This window comes from Ammospiza caudacuta, chromosome 4, assembly GCF_027887145.1.
Source record: "Ammospiza caudacuta isolate bAmmCau1 chromosome 4, bAmmCau1.pri, whole genome shotgun sequence".
NCBI classification, from domain to species: domain Eukaryota; kingdom Metazoa; phylum Chordata; class Aves; order Passeriformes; family Passerellidae; genus Ammospiza; species Ammospiza caudacuta.
The window spans coordinates 3957472-3973687 of NC_080596.1; the positions used below are offsets into that span (position 1 = coordinate 3957472).

The 16216-nt window shown below is 37.5% G+C and overlaps 1 protein-coding gene across 2 annotated transcripts in view; it reads left to right on the forward strand.

The window, feature by feature from the left end:
* MARCHF1 (membrane associated ring-CH-type finger 1) overlaps positions 1–16216 on the forward strand; it is a 125819-nt gene that overhangs the window by 85410 nt on the left and 24193 nt on the right. The window contains exons 4-5 of one of the 2 annotated variants that reach the window (XM_058803545.1): positions 5853–5932; positions 6221–6952. In XM_058803545.1, coding sequence (XP_058659528.1) covers positions 5853–5932; positions 6221–6952 — 812 coding nt within the window. The remainder of the gene's footprint in view (positions 1–5852; positions 5933–6220; positions 6953–16216) is intronic. The other variant, XM_058803546.1, reaches the window with a different exon arrangement.

Consider the following 16216-nt stretch of genomic DNA (forward strand, 5'->3'; position numbering starts at 1 on the left):
GAATGAAAAATACTGTGTGGCTGTGATACAAAGACTTTTACATACTATAATCCATCTGATAATTCAAAGCTTAGCTAGCTGTGCTTCTATGCCTATAGAAAAAGTGGGGTTTTTAGTTGAACCTGTACCTTGAAACTAAAGATGAACATAGATTAGTAAAGCAGGAGAAAACAACTTAAACAAGCTGATTGAATTTACAAGTTAAAGCTGTAATTACTCGTTTGCTTCATTTTTTAAATGATAGTATGGATTTGCCATTTGCAATTTTGATTTTAGATTTCAAACTACTTTATAACATAATCATACTGACTTTTAAAGGTGCTGAATGGTGTTGTTTGTCAGAATCCAAACGATTTTTCTGCTCCTTCCTTCTGTGTTACTTTTCCCTTAATTCCTTCTCTTCAGAGGCAGGTGAAAGGAGGGAAAGGAGAGAAAGAAAAGGTTTAGGGAAGAATTGTGCAAGGAATAAGTTACTGAAAAAGAAAATCTATGAAAGATAATTTAACAGAAATTCAATTAGTAATTAATGTAACAGTTGCTGTAAAGACATCAATCAGATTAAAAACAACTTTGAAATCTGAGCACAAAGCAAGAACTCTATCATGAAGAAACAAATAAAGAAAAGATAAACATAACAGCCAAACAAGCCAAAACGCAGAAATCCCCTCTCCCAAACCCCTGCACACAAATTTCAGTTGCCATCAAGACCGAGCTTGTAAAATAACACCCACGTTAGGTCACCTTCATCATGTTTTGGAACTTTTTAGACCTGAGGAGATGTCCACATTAAAGTTCATAAAGGTGGATGTTTTCTGCAGAATGTTACGTTGTTTACAAAGCAGAAATTTTCAGATCAAAATACACAGACTGGGTCTCCTGCTGAGCTTAAAGCCAGACAAACTGCTCTGATCTTCTAAAGGATCCATTCCTTTGTGTGCTGTTTTTCAAATACAATAGAGTTTCAGCTTTTTAACTATAACGGCTGATGGGATATGGAGCACTCTGTGATGCATCACTGCTACTAGAGCAAACTCAGCAGGGGAATAAAAGCATTAGACATGTTCCCTGTCTGCCCTATCACCCATCAATTGCCTGCAGCTTTCTTCTTCAGCAGTGTTGTAGGTTGACCAGCTTTTGGAAATGCTTCTGTTCAGAAGAGAGACACAAGAGGATTCATTGCCCTTTCTGGTGATAGCTGTGAGGCCATTTTATATAAGCTGTCCATTACATCATCTGCTTTTTCAATTTAAAGTTTCACTCCCTTACTATGTGATTCTTTGCACTTCTAGAATCTGCTTTTACTCAGCTTTTCTGTTAAGCTGAAGCAGATCCCTTCTGTGCTCTTAGGAAGACCACAACTTGACTCATGTTCTTGCACTAGTTTCAACATGCAGGTTAAGCAATAGGTGGCCTCTAATGACCTTTTTTCCCTTATTTTATTTTATTTTATTTTATTTTATTTTATTTTATTTTATTTTATTTTATTTTATTTTATTTTATTTTATCCTTAATTTTAGTTTTAACTTAATTTATTTTCTGGAAACTTCTACCAGATCCTGAACACTTAAGTAAAGGTAGCCTTGATTTGAAATTATTACTGTGTTCACCAGTTGTACTTATTTCTGTACCCCGTTTCTGTCTTTGCTGGTTTTCTAACACAGACACATGTGTGTGACACTGAAGTCCCTTTTTGTTGGGTAAGTGATTATCATCTCACTTATCCTGAAAACTCTGTATTTACCAGTATTCTGCTTGAAAAGCACACTGCCAACATACCAAAAATAATTATGGATGAGTGCCCTGTCATGTCTGTTAATTGAATTGCAAATCCTTGACAAGAGAGTTCATCTAAACTGGCCGAGGCAGCAGAAGGTGGTGACTGGGAAATCTCTCTCTCCTAAAAATCTTTTTGAAATGCCAGACCTGATCAGCTGGAGTTGGCATTTTCCCTTAGACCTCTTCCTTGTGTTGATGGCATAGAGAAATGAGCTGCCTTGCTTATAAATTAATTGAGAGACAGCTTTATTTTGAATTACCACATTTAATTCTGCTACTGATGTAATTTGTTATGATAAAATTAGTACAGTGCTTGTTTAGTTTTCCCATTCCAGTGAGCTGTACAATATACCTGTCTGAAGAAGACATTCATTCAAGGAATACTATTAAAAAAAATAACTGTTATTCAGCCTCCCAGGTGGAATTGGAGTCCTCATCATCAGTCTGATCCCTCTATTGACTAAATACAGTATCTCAAAATATTCAGTGTGCTGTATAGCAAAATAGCAATGGGATGGCAATTACAGCAATAAGATCTGTCTGCTTGAGACTGTTTCCAACATCTGCTGCATATGCATTCCCAAAAGAGTGGGACTGATAAGATGTGAGCAGAATATATTCAAATTATCATGTTCTGGTTTGTCAGATATGTCTTGAAAATACACAATTTCCTCTGTAAACACACTACCCTTTATGCCCCTCTAGATATCTTTGCTCTCAGACTGACTTTAAGAGATATTATTATTTAAATTTTTAAAATTAGTTTGGGATGTAAGGTTTGTAAAAGAAATGGCAAAGAGGGAGTATTGCCAAAAGAATTGGGGTAAACCTAGAGGCAGTGCTGGTAGCAGAAAGCAGATACAGTTACTGCTGTCAGAACAGGGTAGGATGAAAAAGTAAAGGGACTAGGCAGTCAACTGAGTTGAAATTTACAGGTTCTTAAAAACAGCTCATCTAGATGTGAATTATTAAATTCATTTGACATGTGTTAGCAAGGAGAGACCTGACATTAGCAGGTCCTTCCACTTCTATTTCATTTACAAAGGCCCTATTTACAAAATAAGGGCCTCCGTTTCCTGTGAGGGACACAAATCAACATCAGAAAATTAATATCAGAGCATCAACCTTTTTGGTTTTAGAATTCACTCCATCAGTTCATTTTTTTTTTTCCATGAAAACATTTTTAAGACTCAGCTGGACGGGGTGATGGGACATGTTGTCCACACTGTGCTTTTGCCAAGAAAGGTTAGAATGGATGATCTTTGAGGTCCCATCCAACCTGGAATTCTATGAATCTATGATTTTACCATGAAAAGCTAATTTAATGTAGATAAATGCATATAAATTTAGATAATGTAGATTAAAAATTGTGTTACAAAGTTGTAGAAATTGAATTAATTATATTTGATCACAAGTAAGAATCTGAATTATCTTGTATATAACTTGTCATGCTTTGTTTGTGAAGACTTAAATGGTGCATTGGCTTTTTGCCTGCCACTTGTCATGTTTGCTCCAATAGGACTTAGATAAATAAGCAAAAAGCATTCATTTTGTAAAAGATATTTATGTAAATTGGTTTTGAAGGAAATAAACTTTCCTATGAGTTATGTACAACTAAATGTAGCATCATGCCTGCACAGGGGAACTAGAAAGTAAATTTGACTGAGCAGGACTGAAACAGTCCAGACCTCTTGACAGTTGAAAGTGAAATGTAAGATTTAAGTAGTCAAGCTGATAATGTAATTTTTATTTTAAAATAATTAGATTTCTGCTGGTCTGCAGTTCCAAATCGTAAGTGTAAAAGCTTTTCAAGGAGCTTGTTTGGTTTTTGGCTTTATTTCAGCTCTCTTAAGAACTGTCTAGCTGGCTTCCTGCTTTAATAGCTGCTGAAAGCTTCTTGAACTTGTGCAGACCTACTGTACGGCTGCTGGGCCAGCTTAACCATATTCCTTCAAAGGGTATTGCCTGTGGCAAGGTGATGTAAAAATTCCCTTTACCGTGTGGAGTTGACCTGACCACCATTTAAGACTAGGCCAAACCCCTGTAGTACAGAGATCCCAAAAGAAGCAATGGTAACAGTCCTGGAGCTGTGAGGGGAAAAAAGAAATGAGCACATCATGAGGCATGAATCCAGGATTCCTCACTCAGCTCTGGGGCTGGGTTTCTTCACCAGTCTTTCCGCTGGGGCTTAGTCTGGAGGGATGTTTCTTCATGCAGCAGCAGCATGTAACCCAGTAGCATTAGTTATTGGTGCTGATGTCTGCATCTTTCCTCATTAAGTAGCTTAAGACATGCCTAATTACCCAATGCTAATCTCAGAGGCTGAGATGGAAGGAGATTATATACCCAACCATGCATCTATGGAACATCTATATATGTTTCCAATATGTATGTAAGAAACACTCCTACTCTGTCCCCATGCTTATAATTGAAATACTGCTTTTGTAGAAGAGGAGATATGGAATACAATTTCTCTCACAGATACTTGTCCTTTTCTTCCAGCATGACACTGCATGTATACACACTAATGTTCCTCCTTTGATGGTGAATCCAGACATGGCAAAAACCTACAACACAAGGATTGTGTCAATTTATCAATTTAATTGCTCATTTGGCTTAGTTGTTGTATATCTGATTTTCATTTATGGAACTAGAAGTAAAGAATTAGTAATATTGTTGGTGGTTTTGGTGTACTTTTGTGATATTAATCAATAGGTAAAAATGGTTACTTGAATTCCAGGAGCTAGAAGATTGTTTTCATGCAAAAGCACTATTCTTAAGTCTCAGCTGGTACCCATATAAAAGCAAAAATCCACATAGGGGTGACTGATGTTTCCAAAAGATGTATGCATTAAATAGAATGGATATTGACAACCTCGGCTAAAAGTGAAGTGTTGGCAGGTACTTGCTGTTTATAATTATTTTGCTTTTACTACTAATTTTCCAACACCTTTTTAACACCACAAAAATATCTGTGGAAGTTGAGCTAGAAATAATTTCAATTATCTGACTGAATTTGGTTTGCTAGTACAAAAGATTTGGATAACAGGCTTTACATCTTTGTTTGATTTTTGCTTTGCACTCTTTCTTAATAGTCATCCTTCCCTTGCATCTGGTGCTCGATCTTGTGGAATTGTGAGGCTTGTAGTATTTTGTCTGCATTTGGAAGTGGTGATCACAATGGGCTGGATGGGGTTGCATAGTAAAAGCCAATACCCCTGATCAGCTGCCGGAAGGTCACAGCCTTAGTGATTTGTATTGAACCCACTTCCCACAATACTGTGTCTTGTGAGGAATCCTGAAGAATCACAATGCCGTGGATTTACATTTGGATTCCATACAATTCTGCTGTCAGTTGATAGCAAGGCAGATTGAAATGGTTTGCAGCTAACACCATCAAAATATGTTTTCAGTGAAAGTATTGGGTAACTGAATCTGCAGTTTGTAGCAACAACCTTATGAGCAAAATGTCACATACTAAACATTTTTATATCTCTTCTGCTGTTTGAGAACGTGATCAGCTCTGTAGAGATGCAGCCTGCACTTTGAATTTTTCTGGCTCATCTCAGCTTAACATTTTCAGCTTTTCTAGAAGATCTGATTGCCTTGAAAATGTTTTAAAACACACTCTATTCTTCCTGCTGTTTCATCAGTCCACTCAACCTAAGTTAACTTTGGGTTCTTCATCACTAAATGTATCTCAGATGCACTTCACGTGATTTGGAAAGGCATCATCATGGTTGGTTGACTGCACAAAAGAAAATCAGACATTTTCCCTTCAGACATTTACAGTAGAGCCAAATGAAAATTCAAATGCTGAAAGCTGCTTCCTCAAACAGTGACAAAAAGTAGTCATGAGCGAATAAGAGCTCAAACACTTCAGTCGTACTTAGTTCCACAAATTGGTTTCACTTTTGTTCAAGCTTCCTGTATTTTGCCAGCTTCTATGTGTTCAACAGCGCGCTATGAACAGCACAAACAGTTGTTTTAATTTTGTGATCATGTGGCAAAGCAGTAAAATATCTGCAATGTATTTCATGGACAAAGATTCCAAACTGTCTAACTTATTTCAACAGGCAAGCAGTCCTACAACAGGAACAGCTCCCAGGAGTCAGTCTCGGTTATCTGTCTGCCCCTCCACTCAGGACATTTGTAGGTATGTGCTGAGAAAAATATACTCTCATCTGGCTGATACTTGTTAGTTGCTTTTATTAAATATTATGTAGCTATGTAGCTCTTGCTTCTACTTAACCTATTCATAATTGACATAGACTTTAGTTTTCTTTTGATCTCTCTTTGTTTTGGTTTTGTTTTTGTGTTTTAGTCTCATGTTTTTTTATTAAAATTCATGTTCTCATTCTCATTCTTTTTTTTCTCTGTGTGATTTCTCTTTCCACCACCCTTCCCATTTCCATCCCTTTCCTTTGCTTACTGCTTTGTCTAGATCTACTACCTTGCATGATTTGTCAGAAGATGAGCTTGAGCATGCAACCCCTGTCATGGTGCTGGCCCCTTCTAATAGGGAGCTGGGTGGTAAGAAGCTCATAAAACGAAGGTTTAGGCGGAAAAAAGAGACTGGAGACAATGGTGAGCACACAGAAAAGCAAGGAAAGGGGAGACACTGTAAATTGCATCCTGAGCCTCCGAGATCCAGCTGGAACGCATCTGATTCATCATCATCTTCGGATGAGAGTCAGTGGGCTCAGGCTAGGAGGAGAGCAAGAGAAAAGGCCAGGATGGCCAGGAGAGGGAGAAGAAATAATAGATCATGCAGTAACCAAGATGGGTCTTCAAACGGTAATGCTGTTGAACTTGTCACCTTGGGGACAATGGGAAAAGAGAAACAAGAGGTGTCTGACCCTGAGAATCCTACTTTAAATCACCGCCGAAGGATTTCGAGGCTTAAGGAATCACAGTCTTCAGCATCATCTCAGGATGCAAGGATTTCCTCAAGAAAATGTGGGAAAAGCAAAGGGAAAAGCTCCCACAGAGACCGGCAGCCTGTGCCTTTCCTTAGGCACACCAAGGACTCCTTTGCAGAGGCAGGCTCTGGCAGTGATGCTCTGGCTGCCCCAGATCATGGAGCACCTGCTGGGGCAGGGCCCACGGTGCCTCATGCTGCTCAGAAGCCTCCAGTGTTGTATGATGACTGGTCTGATGATTTAGAAGTATGCAGGTTAGTCCCTAATAAGAAGGATTTAACATTCTTAGGAGGAGTTTCTCCCTGCCACGGTCTGAGTGCCTTTCCCTTGACTGCTTTCTGTCACTATTTCTCAGTAATAAACTAGGCTGGGCCGGCCACAGGAAATAGCAAAGAACCTATGCTACAGAGAAGTTAGCATATCTCAATGTGAAGAGATACTTCCCTTATTTAAAAAGAATAATCTTAAAAAGGAATCAAATGTTTGTCTTTGCTCCATGAAGATGGACCCACTCTGTCCTCTGGCAGATTATTGGGTTTTTTTTAAATCTCCAGCCGGAGGCAGAGAATGGAGCAGGATGCCAGATAGCTCAATACAATGGGATATGGAGCTTTTCTTCCTTAAGTGATCAGCTCAAATCCAGCTTTGGTCCCCCTATGTAATATTTCTATGACTTATATGAAATTAATTTATGGTCTTAGAGTTGCCATTATTTCAGGAAGCCAGTGGATGGTGCCTGGAGAACATTGTCTCTAGCAGGGCATAATTTGTCTGTGATTTTGCACTGCCAAACACCTCCACACTGTGAATGTGTATGGGCTGTTAGTTCAGTCACCCCTCTCAAGGATTGGAATGGTACAAAGGGTGATTGTGCAGAATAAGCAGTAAAATAAGTTTTGGGAAAGAATAAGCAACACCAAGAGTTCTCTTTAGTTTAGAATTGCAGGCCTCTGACAGTCTGATGGCCTGGTGTGAAGCATGCAACCAGAAGGTGAGCATTTTACCCTGGAAATGAGATGAAGCTCGCCGCTTCTGGGCTAACATCCAAATTTGGAGTACACAGCTGGGAACACTTGAGTTACTTACTTCAGTGGTAAATAAAAATGCACCATCCCGTAAGTCTAACAGAACTGAAACAAGTATTTCCTTTTTTCTCCCTCACCAAGCTTGTGAGCCAGCATTGGCTCTCATCTACAAAGTGACAATCTGGCTTAGTTTCTTCATATGGTCACCCAAAACTTCTCACTTTTCTTTGCTGGGAAGAATTTGTGTGGAAATGTAAACAGAGGATGAGGAAGTTCATGATGCCTCATCATGCAGTCTTACAGTATGCTTTAACTTAGTGAAACACTGCAAAGATCTTATTTCTGAAAAGAGAAAAGGTAATATGCAGGTATTTTGTGGGGTTTTTTGCAGCAGAAGATATAAGCCATTACTAACCCAGCTAGGGCTATGCACTCCTTTTTATACTTATCAAGCACAGCCACACTTTTCCACTGTTTGTCCATTGTCTGTCTTAATAATTTAAAGCTCTTCAAAGTACAGCTGTGTTTGTGCATGAGTTTATGTATTTGGACCAGGCTTGGGTTCTCTCTGCCTTATGGAAATGCAAAGAAACAGCAACAGTGGTAAACCATGTTATTGAAATTTTTTTACAGGGTATGATGCAGAGATGCACACAGGTAACTACAACAGCCTCAGTATTGTTTTCTATTTCTGAACTACCCAGATTGAAGATCCAGTGTGGTACATGCAGTACATACATAACAGGTCATTTGGTAAATGAGCTACCCAAAATCTGAGAAAATCCACTTCAGCATGGGTCTTCATAATGGACTTCATTATACTGTAGTAAAAATTACACAAATAAATAAATAAATGAACGTGTGTGTGAGTATACAGATATACACACACATACTATATATATATGTGTGTGTGTGTATATCTCTATATATGTATATGTATATACATATATACATATACATGTTCTGTAAATGCATTATGTAGATTAGTCTTAGCTGTTCCCCAAGTCACCAAACTTAGAATTTGCTTTCAGATGAAAAGTGAATCCCAGTCTTTTATTTGTCTTCTCAAACCACTGAATTTCATTATAATTTTTCAGGCACTTTTTGCAAGACTTGGAGCTTGGTTCAAGGATGGACGTTTTGGATATGCATGCAGACTTTTCAGCCAGGCTCTTATTTAGTTGAGGAAAGTTGAAAAATTTTGATAGGTTGTGCCCTTAGGCTCAGTATCAGTGAAGATGTTCTTTGAACAACCAGCATTAAACTTAATATGATTGATGATGAGACCTGTTCTGCAAAATTTCTCAAGCCAGTCAGAAACACATTTTTCTGTGTCAGGGATAATACCATTTTTTTGTTGTTGTCATTATCAGATGTATCGTAATGACTGTAATATATCTAGGAAAAACATAGCAAAATCAAAAGCCTGTTAATTTTTTATAGCTGATAAGTTGTCTTACTTAATCAGTTTGTAGACAGCTGAAGAAAAAGGAAGACCTGTTTTTACCACAAATTCAGAACACACTGCAGTTTCTGTTTCTTGGGACATGTCCATGCACTTCATTGATTTGTGATCTGTGGTATGTTTTCTTTTTAAAATTCGCAGCCTCCAATCTGAAACAAAACCTGAATAAGTAATTGTCTGTCAATGTAGATGTGCACATATACTCCCCATTTTTCTGCATGAGGTATAGAACAAAGAGGGTGGTTTTGTTTATGCTAAGACTAGGTTAGCATAGTCACTGGTTGTGATGTGGAAATTTTTTTTCCTGGGGGGTTTCTTCAAGTTTTTCATCCTAGCTATTCATGTCTTTTAGTGGATATGACAGCACTGGCTGAGAGGACTGGCCCTCACCTAAATAGTATTGTGTGGAAATAGCAAAGGAACAGGGATCATAAACTTCTCTTGGCAACAGTTATTTTGTCTTTCAGTTTCTGGGTAGGCAACTTTTTTCCTGAAATTGCTGACAATTTCTTCACTCTGCATTTATCAGCATGAGCTGGAATGTGACAGTGCACACTCAATTCCAGTATAAGCACATTTTAGTCAGATAAAGTACAGTACCATTGTGCAGTATGTTCTTCAGCTAGTCTAAGGGGAACCTCTTGGTCACTTCAGGGAATTATTTGCCCTTCTAGTGTCACTGATTCTTTCCAAACTGCTGAAAAAATGTCATGGCATCAATCCTGACCTTTACCGTCTCTTCCCTGGACAACTACTTTCTCCTGAAGTCCATTAGGAGCCAAGATTTCTTCTTCTGAGATACCACAAGTTCTGGCTGTGCTGAGTTGTTTTGGCACCTAATTTAATTTTTTCTTTATTTAAAGATTCACAGGTTAGGCTTTTGAAATCATGAAGTTAGATGCTCCTTTTCCTAAGTTGCTCTGTGCCTGAGATTTTCTTCATTTTCTTTACCTTATCCGGGAATTTGCCATGGCTTGAGGCACAGCCTCAGAAACAGCTTTCTTTGGTCTGTGTGTGGATAATCTCCCCAAACGAAACAGCTGTGTATTGGATATGACAAAGTGAATGGATTGTGAGAAGTTAGTCCCATGGATTTTCACATGGAAATCACTAAGAAAAGAAAATTGAGTAGTTGATATTACCATAGTGTATCATAAGTGCTTTGTGTATTGATTCTGAATATATCTTGTGGTATTTTTATTATTGATGATGTAGTTGAAAGATATTTTCTGTTTAACTAGTTAGGGTTTGGTGTACAGTCTTTTTGTACTGCTGATTCAGTCATTTCAGCAAAAACACATGCACTTAAATAAAGTGGAGTTTCTCACTTTGAAAAAAAAGAGGCTTACTGGAAGTCAAATTTTGATTTTGTTGAATGAACTCTGAATGACTTTCTGCAGTCAGGTATAATGGCAGGCTCTCATTTGAGGAGTAGGGCACAACAGTAAGGAAGGGGAGAAGTAAAGAAGATTATGAGGTTGACTCATGAGATCTGCAGAGTATATTTCAAGCATAATTTTTAAAAAACAGTTTTCAAAATCTGATGTGTTAACTAAAAGGCCATTAAAAATGTAGGAAAATACTAATATGGGCATTTTTCTGTGTTAGCACAATTATAGATGGGAAGAAATACTATATACTGCACCTGACAAGAGGCAATATGATTATGTAGTTTTCTCTTGTGAAATCAAGTGTTTCAGCAGGGTTTTTCTTAATATTATTTAGTAGGACATGCAAGAAAATGTGTTTTTCATTAAATTACTTACATTCTGAAATATTCAGGTAGAAGAGTGCTCATGAGATGAGAAGACAGAAAGGTGGTTGGTAGGAAATAAGTCCTTGAGCAAGAAAAAACAGAAAGTTGAAGATAGATATATAGAAGATAGATATATGGGTTCAAATTCTACTGCTGAATTTTAACACTCATTCTAAATACTTATGCTGAAACCTTGATGTTGGATCCAGTTAAGAAACTGTAATGCAGAACATGTAGACTTGAAGTACCATCCCAGAGCCTTCTAAAATCACCATAAAATGGAATGTGCTCTACTTCCAGACTGTAGTGGTTGACTGGAGAGTTTTTAACCTGTTTCTCCCTGGATGTTAGAGTGTACCTTGTGATCTCAGCATGTTAGGAGCTACGTCTCTGAATCTTGTCCTGCATGTAGATTCCTCACCCCTTTCTCAAAGAAAACCAAACCTATGACTGCTGCTTACTTTCCTGTTCAGAGCTTTATTTTTTGCAAAGTGACTTTTTGATAGGGATCTCCTGCTTTTTGAGGAATCTCCTCTTCTGCTTGATGGTCTGGTGGTTCATCAGTCTTTGCAGCAATATGAAATTCTGGTTAATTCTATTATCTGCCTGATGGTTCAAATCCCCATCTGTCACCTCTTCAGCCATCTGGTTCTGCAGTCTCTTTTGGAAGCTTTCCATGCTTCACAAGGATGCAAGGAGAGCCAAAGTAAGGCAAGTATGTCTTTGTTGTGATTAGGCTCACTTGTCTGGGGGAGAACTGAGTTCTTCTTTCTGCTTGTTTCTTTCAGAACTTATTATTATTTTTAATGGAAATAAGTGAAATGGCACGGCCTCCTGTTAGAAAGTTACCCTTGGTTTTAAAGGTCCCATTATTAAATACTTGAAGTTTGCATATTTTGTGTATGGAGTTCAGTTCCTTAAAGCTTTGATTTTCACTAGGTGGGTGGGAGGAAATCGATATCCTGTTTTGAGATGCAGTCCCTAGTTCTTTGAACTTGTTCAGTGCAGTAAATCTTGTCAGACACGTTTCTTGTGCTAACCATGCATCTGAGGCAGCAATTACTTGTAACTTTAGATATCCTGTTTATCACCTACAAAGAAAGATTAATAGAAAGACAAGAAATGTCGACAAAATAAAATATTTGTGTGCTTTCGCTAATGTTGTTTGCTCTTGGGGCTCTCACAAATTCTCATCACTTTTGCAGAAATGAAGAGAAAGCTTTATGAGCTAGGCTCTTATGAAATTCCACTGGTGTGGTGCAACATTTTAAAAATGTTTTTTCCTCTAGTCAGGTAAAGACAGCTGACTGTATAGCATAATGGAAGGGCAGGAGTGACAGGGAAGAGATATAAATGGATTACATTTGGTGTGGAGAATTAATGTGCCTCATTCGCACCATGTTTAAATGGAGAGGAAGACCAATTTGTCATTTAGATTACTTTGTGATTTAAAAGTGGAAGGAATGGAAATTAGATTTAAAAAAAGAAAAGCCTGTAGAATGAAAGTAAGAGAAACATGGCACTCTATAGGCTATTGCAAGGTGAACATATTCCGTGAATTTAACCTTTTTTTTTCCCAAGTGATGAACCATGCATGAGCAGAGTTCCATATTTTTGTGAATTCTTTTTGTGAATGACGATTACTTGCTGTGAATTCTTCATAAAGCTGTTTTATTTAAGATTCTAACTATCTAAAAGTACTGTAAGGAATTTATAAATTGGCAAAGGAGAAAATGACCTTTTTTGGACAGAATAGTTTTCCTAAGAAAAAATTGAACAGTAGTGACAGCAATTTTGTGCATCCTTTTGCAATTCTGGGAAATTGGATCCTTTTGGTCCAATTAAGATAACCTAGAAGCTCATGGCATTTCATGCTGGCAGCTAATAATCCCCACAGCCAAAAATCAAATCCAGGGATTCACTTGCTCCAACATTTTTCAGCTCTGCTGTTTCTTCCTGACTAAGCTCCCTTTAGCAACAATGAGATACAGTGATGAGATGTAGCCATCAAACAGTAAAAATTTTTCTTTGCCTAACCATTATGAGTTCATATGTGCTTTCCAGTGAAGGGCAAGATTTTCAATAATATCTCACCAAAAAATATTTCTGGAATAGGTATGGTATTATCTTTCTTGAGCATATTTATATGGAGAAAATATTTATCTCTTTTATTAAGGAAATCTGTTAAAAGTTCCAAAGTATTTCTTTTGTACTGGTGTTCTTCCATCTTCAAGAAAATGACAGTGTGGTTATTAGGCATCTGTGTTAATTTAGTTCAGTTTGCCTATAAATTGCATCACAGTTGGTGTAAACATGCCACAGTCACAAGGCTGTAGCTCCTCCTAATTTGGTGAGTGAGGGGGCCTCCATTAGTTCAGATAAGGAGCCTGCTTTTGAGGCACATCTGATCAACCTTACTTTTGCCATGGCTTAGACCACACTGGGAATTTATCTCAGAGTGTATTCCTGGTCCAGTCTAAAATCAGTTTCAAATCAAATAAACACCACCAGAATGGGTCTGGTGTAGATACCCCAGGTTTCAGCACTAGCTGGTTTTTTTCAAGAGATTTGTTACAATTTCACTGTAATGCTTGTTAGCATGGATATAGCTGTACAGCTCCCAGAAAATTATGGAACAATACAGGTTTTACATAATTACATAATTTTTAGCCCTTAAACATTATTGCACATCATTATCAGTATGCCCATGCCCCCATATGCATTTCTATTTTTTAAAGTCTCAGAGGCATTCCCCTACATTTTTCATTTGTTAATGAGGGTAAAATTTGACTTTGTGTATTTTCAAGGAAGTCTATAAAAGCTTCTGTACTAAACCTTTGGTCTATGTGTAATGGCCAAAAAACCCTCAACAGTTTTACCAGGTACTGAGATAGGGAGGGCAATTGCAAGTGAGGGATCCACAGAGAGTTCTGGTGATGCAGAATTACTGCAAACACTTTCCCTCCAGCACTGCTCCTGGTGACAGGGTGCTCAATGTGGCTTGCAGCAGAAGCAAGGACCTGCTTGATGGTTGTTATTCTTCATCCCTTTCCTTTGGCAGTCGTCATCCATGGGAATCAGCTGGGTAGATGCTGTCCCAGAGGAGCACTTGCTGGCAGGGAAGCGGTGGAGCACTAAATCCCACAGGACTCCTGCAGAATAAGTGTGCTTTCCACTTCACTACAGAGGCACAGGGATCAGCCTATTTGCTTAATTTCCAAAGGCTCAGGTGGATTACTGGATGACAGGTTAGGGAAACGGCTGGGTTTCCAGTGACGATGGAGATTAGCAGCTATTCTCTTTGATGAGAGTAAAACTGTTAACTGCACGTGAAGAAAAAGCTGCAAATCTGTCAGAATCTGCCTGTATCTCCTGCAATAAGCTGCTTAGATGCTAACCATCTAGATTGCAATTTCAATTGCCATGATTTTGCCAGAATAAATAACTGTTGGGAAAACATGAAAGCTTTCCAAGTGATCTCCTTGTTCCATACTGATTTTAGACTTTTCAAACTGAGATTATGTTTGTCTGTAGGGAAAATGGAAATGTTTTTCTGTATGGAAGACAACAAGTCTTAATTTGGTGAGAAGTGATGGTTGGGCATCCAAGATAACTCTAGCTGATTTTCTGAAAATCAGCCAAAATCCAATGATTTTAGGAATGCCTGCAAGTTGTAGACTGGTTTCATACTTACCTTTCTGCATTTTATCTTTTGCAAGGAACAGGGCCATGGAAAACATGGGAAAGAAATGAATAGTCATGGAATTTAAGACAGTATGACAACACTATATTCTGAAGATGCCTCACTTTGGAGTGCTTTCTTTAGCTGCATCTCATCATTTTGATTTGATAAGAAATTCCTTTTGTTTATATATATATATGTAGTGGCAATATGTTTTGTAAGGAACATAGAAGAGCTCTGCAACAGTTTTTATATGAATTATGAAAAATCACAAATACTGATGTTTTCAGTTTTAACATTATGGGGGTTTTTTCCCCTGAAAAATATTTTTCCTAATTTGTTGCATTATATATGTGAACCTGCTGTTTAAGAACATCCTTCAGAGATTTTTCTTGCTTTTTGTTTTTCATCTCATGTATGCACAGTGTTAGCATTAATTTCTGTGTTTAGTACATCTGTTTGCTGAAGCTAATAGAAACAATTTTGTGCTAGAAAAATATATGCTGGATAATGAAAATAATGACATATAAACCAAAAACTTATGCATAAGGATGACAGCACTGTCAGAGTATTGTTTCATAAGGATTCACGGTGAGTTTTATTGAAAGAAATACAGATATTCTGTGATCTCAGTGTGTAGAGATATGTTTGTAGGTGCATACAAATACACACACAAAATTTTGTGTATCACAATCAGAAGATCATCTAATGGCTTATATATCTCTGGTATACACATGATTCATAGAGCAAAAGCTCCTTTGGACTCTTGTGCTCGTTTTTCCCCTGGAAAAGAAAGGTCCTGTTCATAGACAGGAATCCTTAAAGCTCTAAGCTGTCAGAAAAAAAAAACAGTCAAAGGTATTTCTCTATAATAAAGGCCATTTATCTACTAAAGGACTAAAATTTTGAGAAAAGTTGAGTATGTAAATTCTGTAGGTGTGTCTGAGCAGCTAAAACTGAAGCTATTAACAATGATCAGTGCTGTGCAACAAAATGTAAATAAATCAGTATAGATTTAGCAAATTATATATATTTATCTTTATCATAGAGAGTGGTTTTGGGTTTTTTCCATTCAGTTAATTTCTAAAGTATGTGAACAAATTTTATTCTCAGAACAAGTTCAGTGAGCTAAATAATCAATTTAATGCATGAATGTTTCAAACAGTTGTGATCATTGACAACAGGAAACTAGAATGAAAGTTCTCCACCTCCAGCTTGGTTCAGACATGGTTCAGGTATGTCTGTGCTTTATATCCCTACCTCCATTCTGTTTGCACAACAAACTTCTCAAAACCATCATTAACAATTTGCTTTGTCTGATTTGTGACAATTATTATGTACATTATGGATGAACACATCAAAGAGCAAAGACACACAAAAATGTGGTTTAATTCTAATGGCTGAGGAAGACAGAGCAAGTTGCCTGCTCCAAGTCTTTAAAAGATGTTTCAGCATTTAGCCAACAGTCTGTTACCACAGGTGTTGGGCATCAAAAATTTTTAGACTGTCACTATGAGTTTAGGTACACAATCATCTTTTAAGCCAATTTCTTCTGGGTAAGCAAATAACAAAGAGTTAAATTGCACCAAA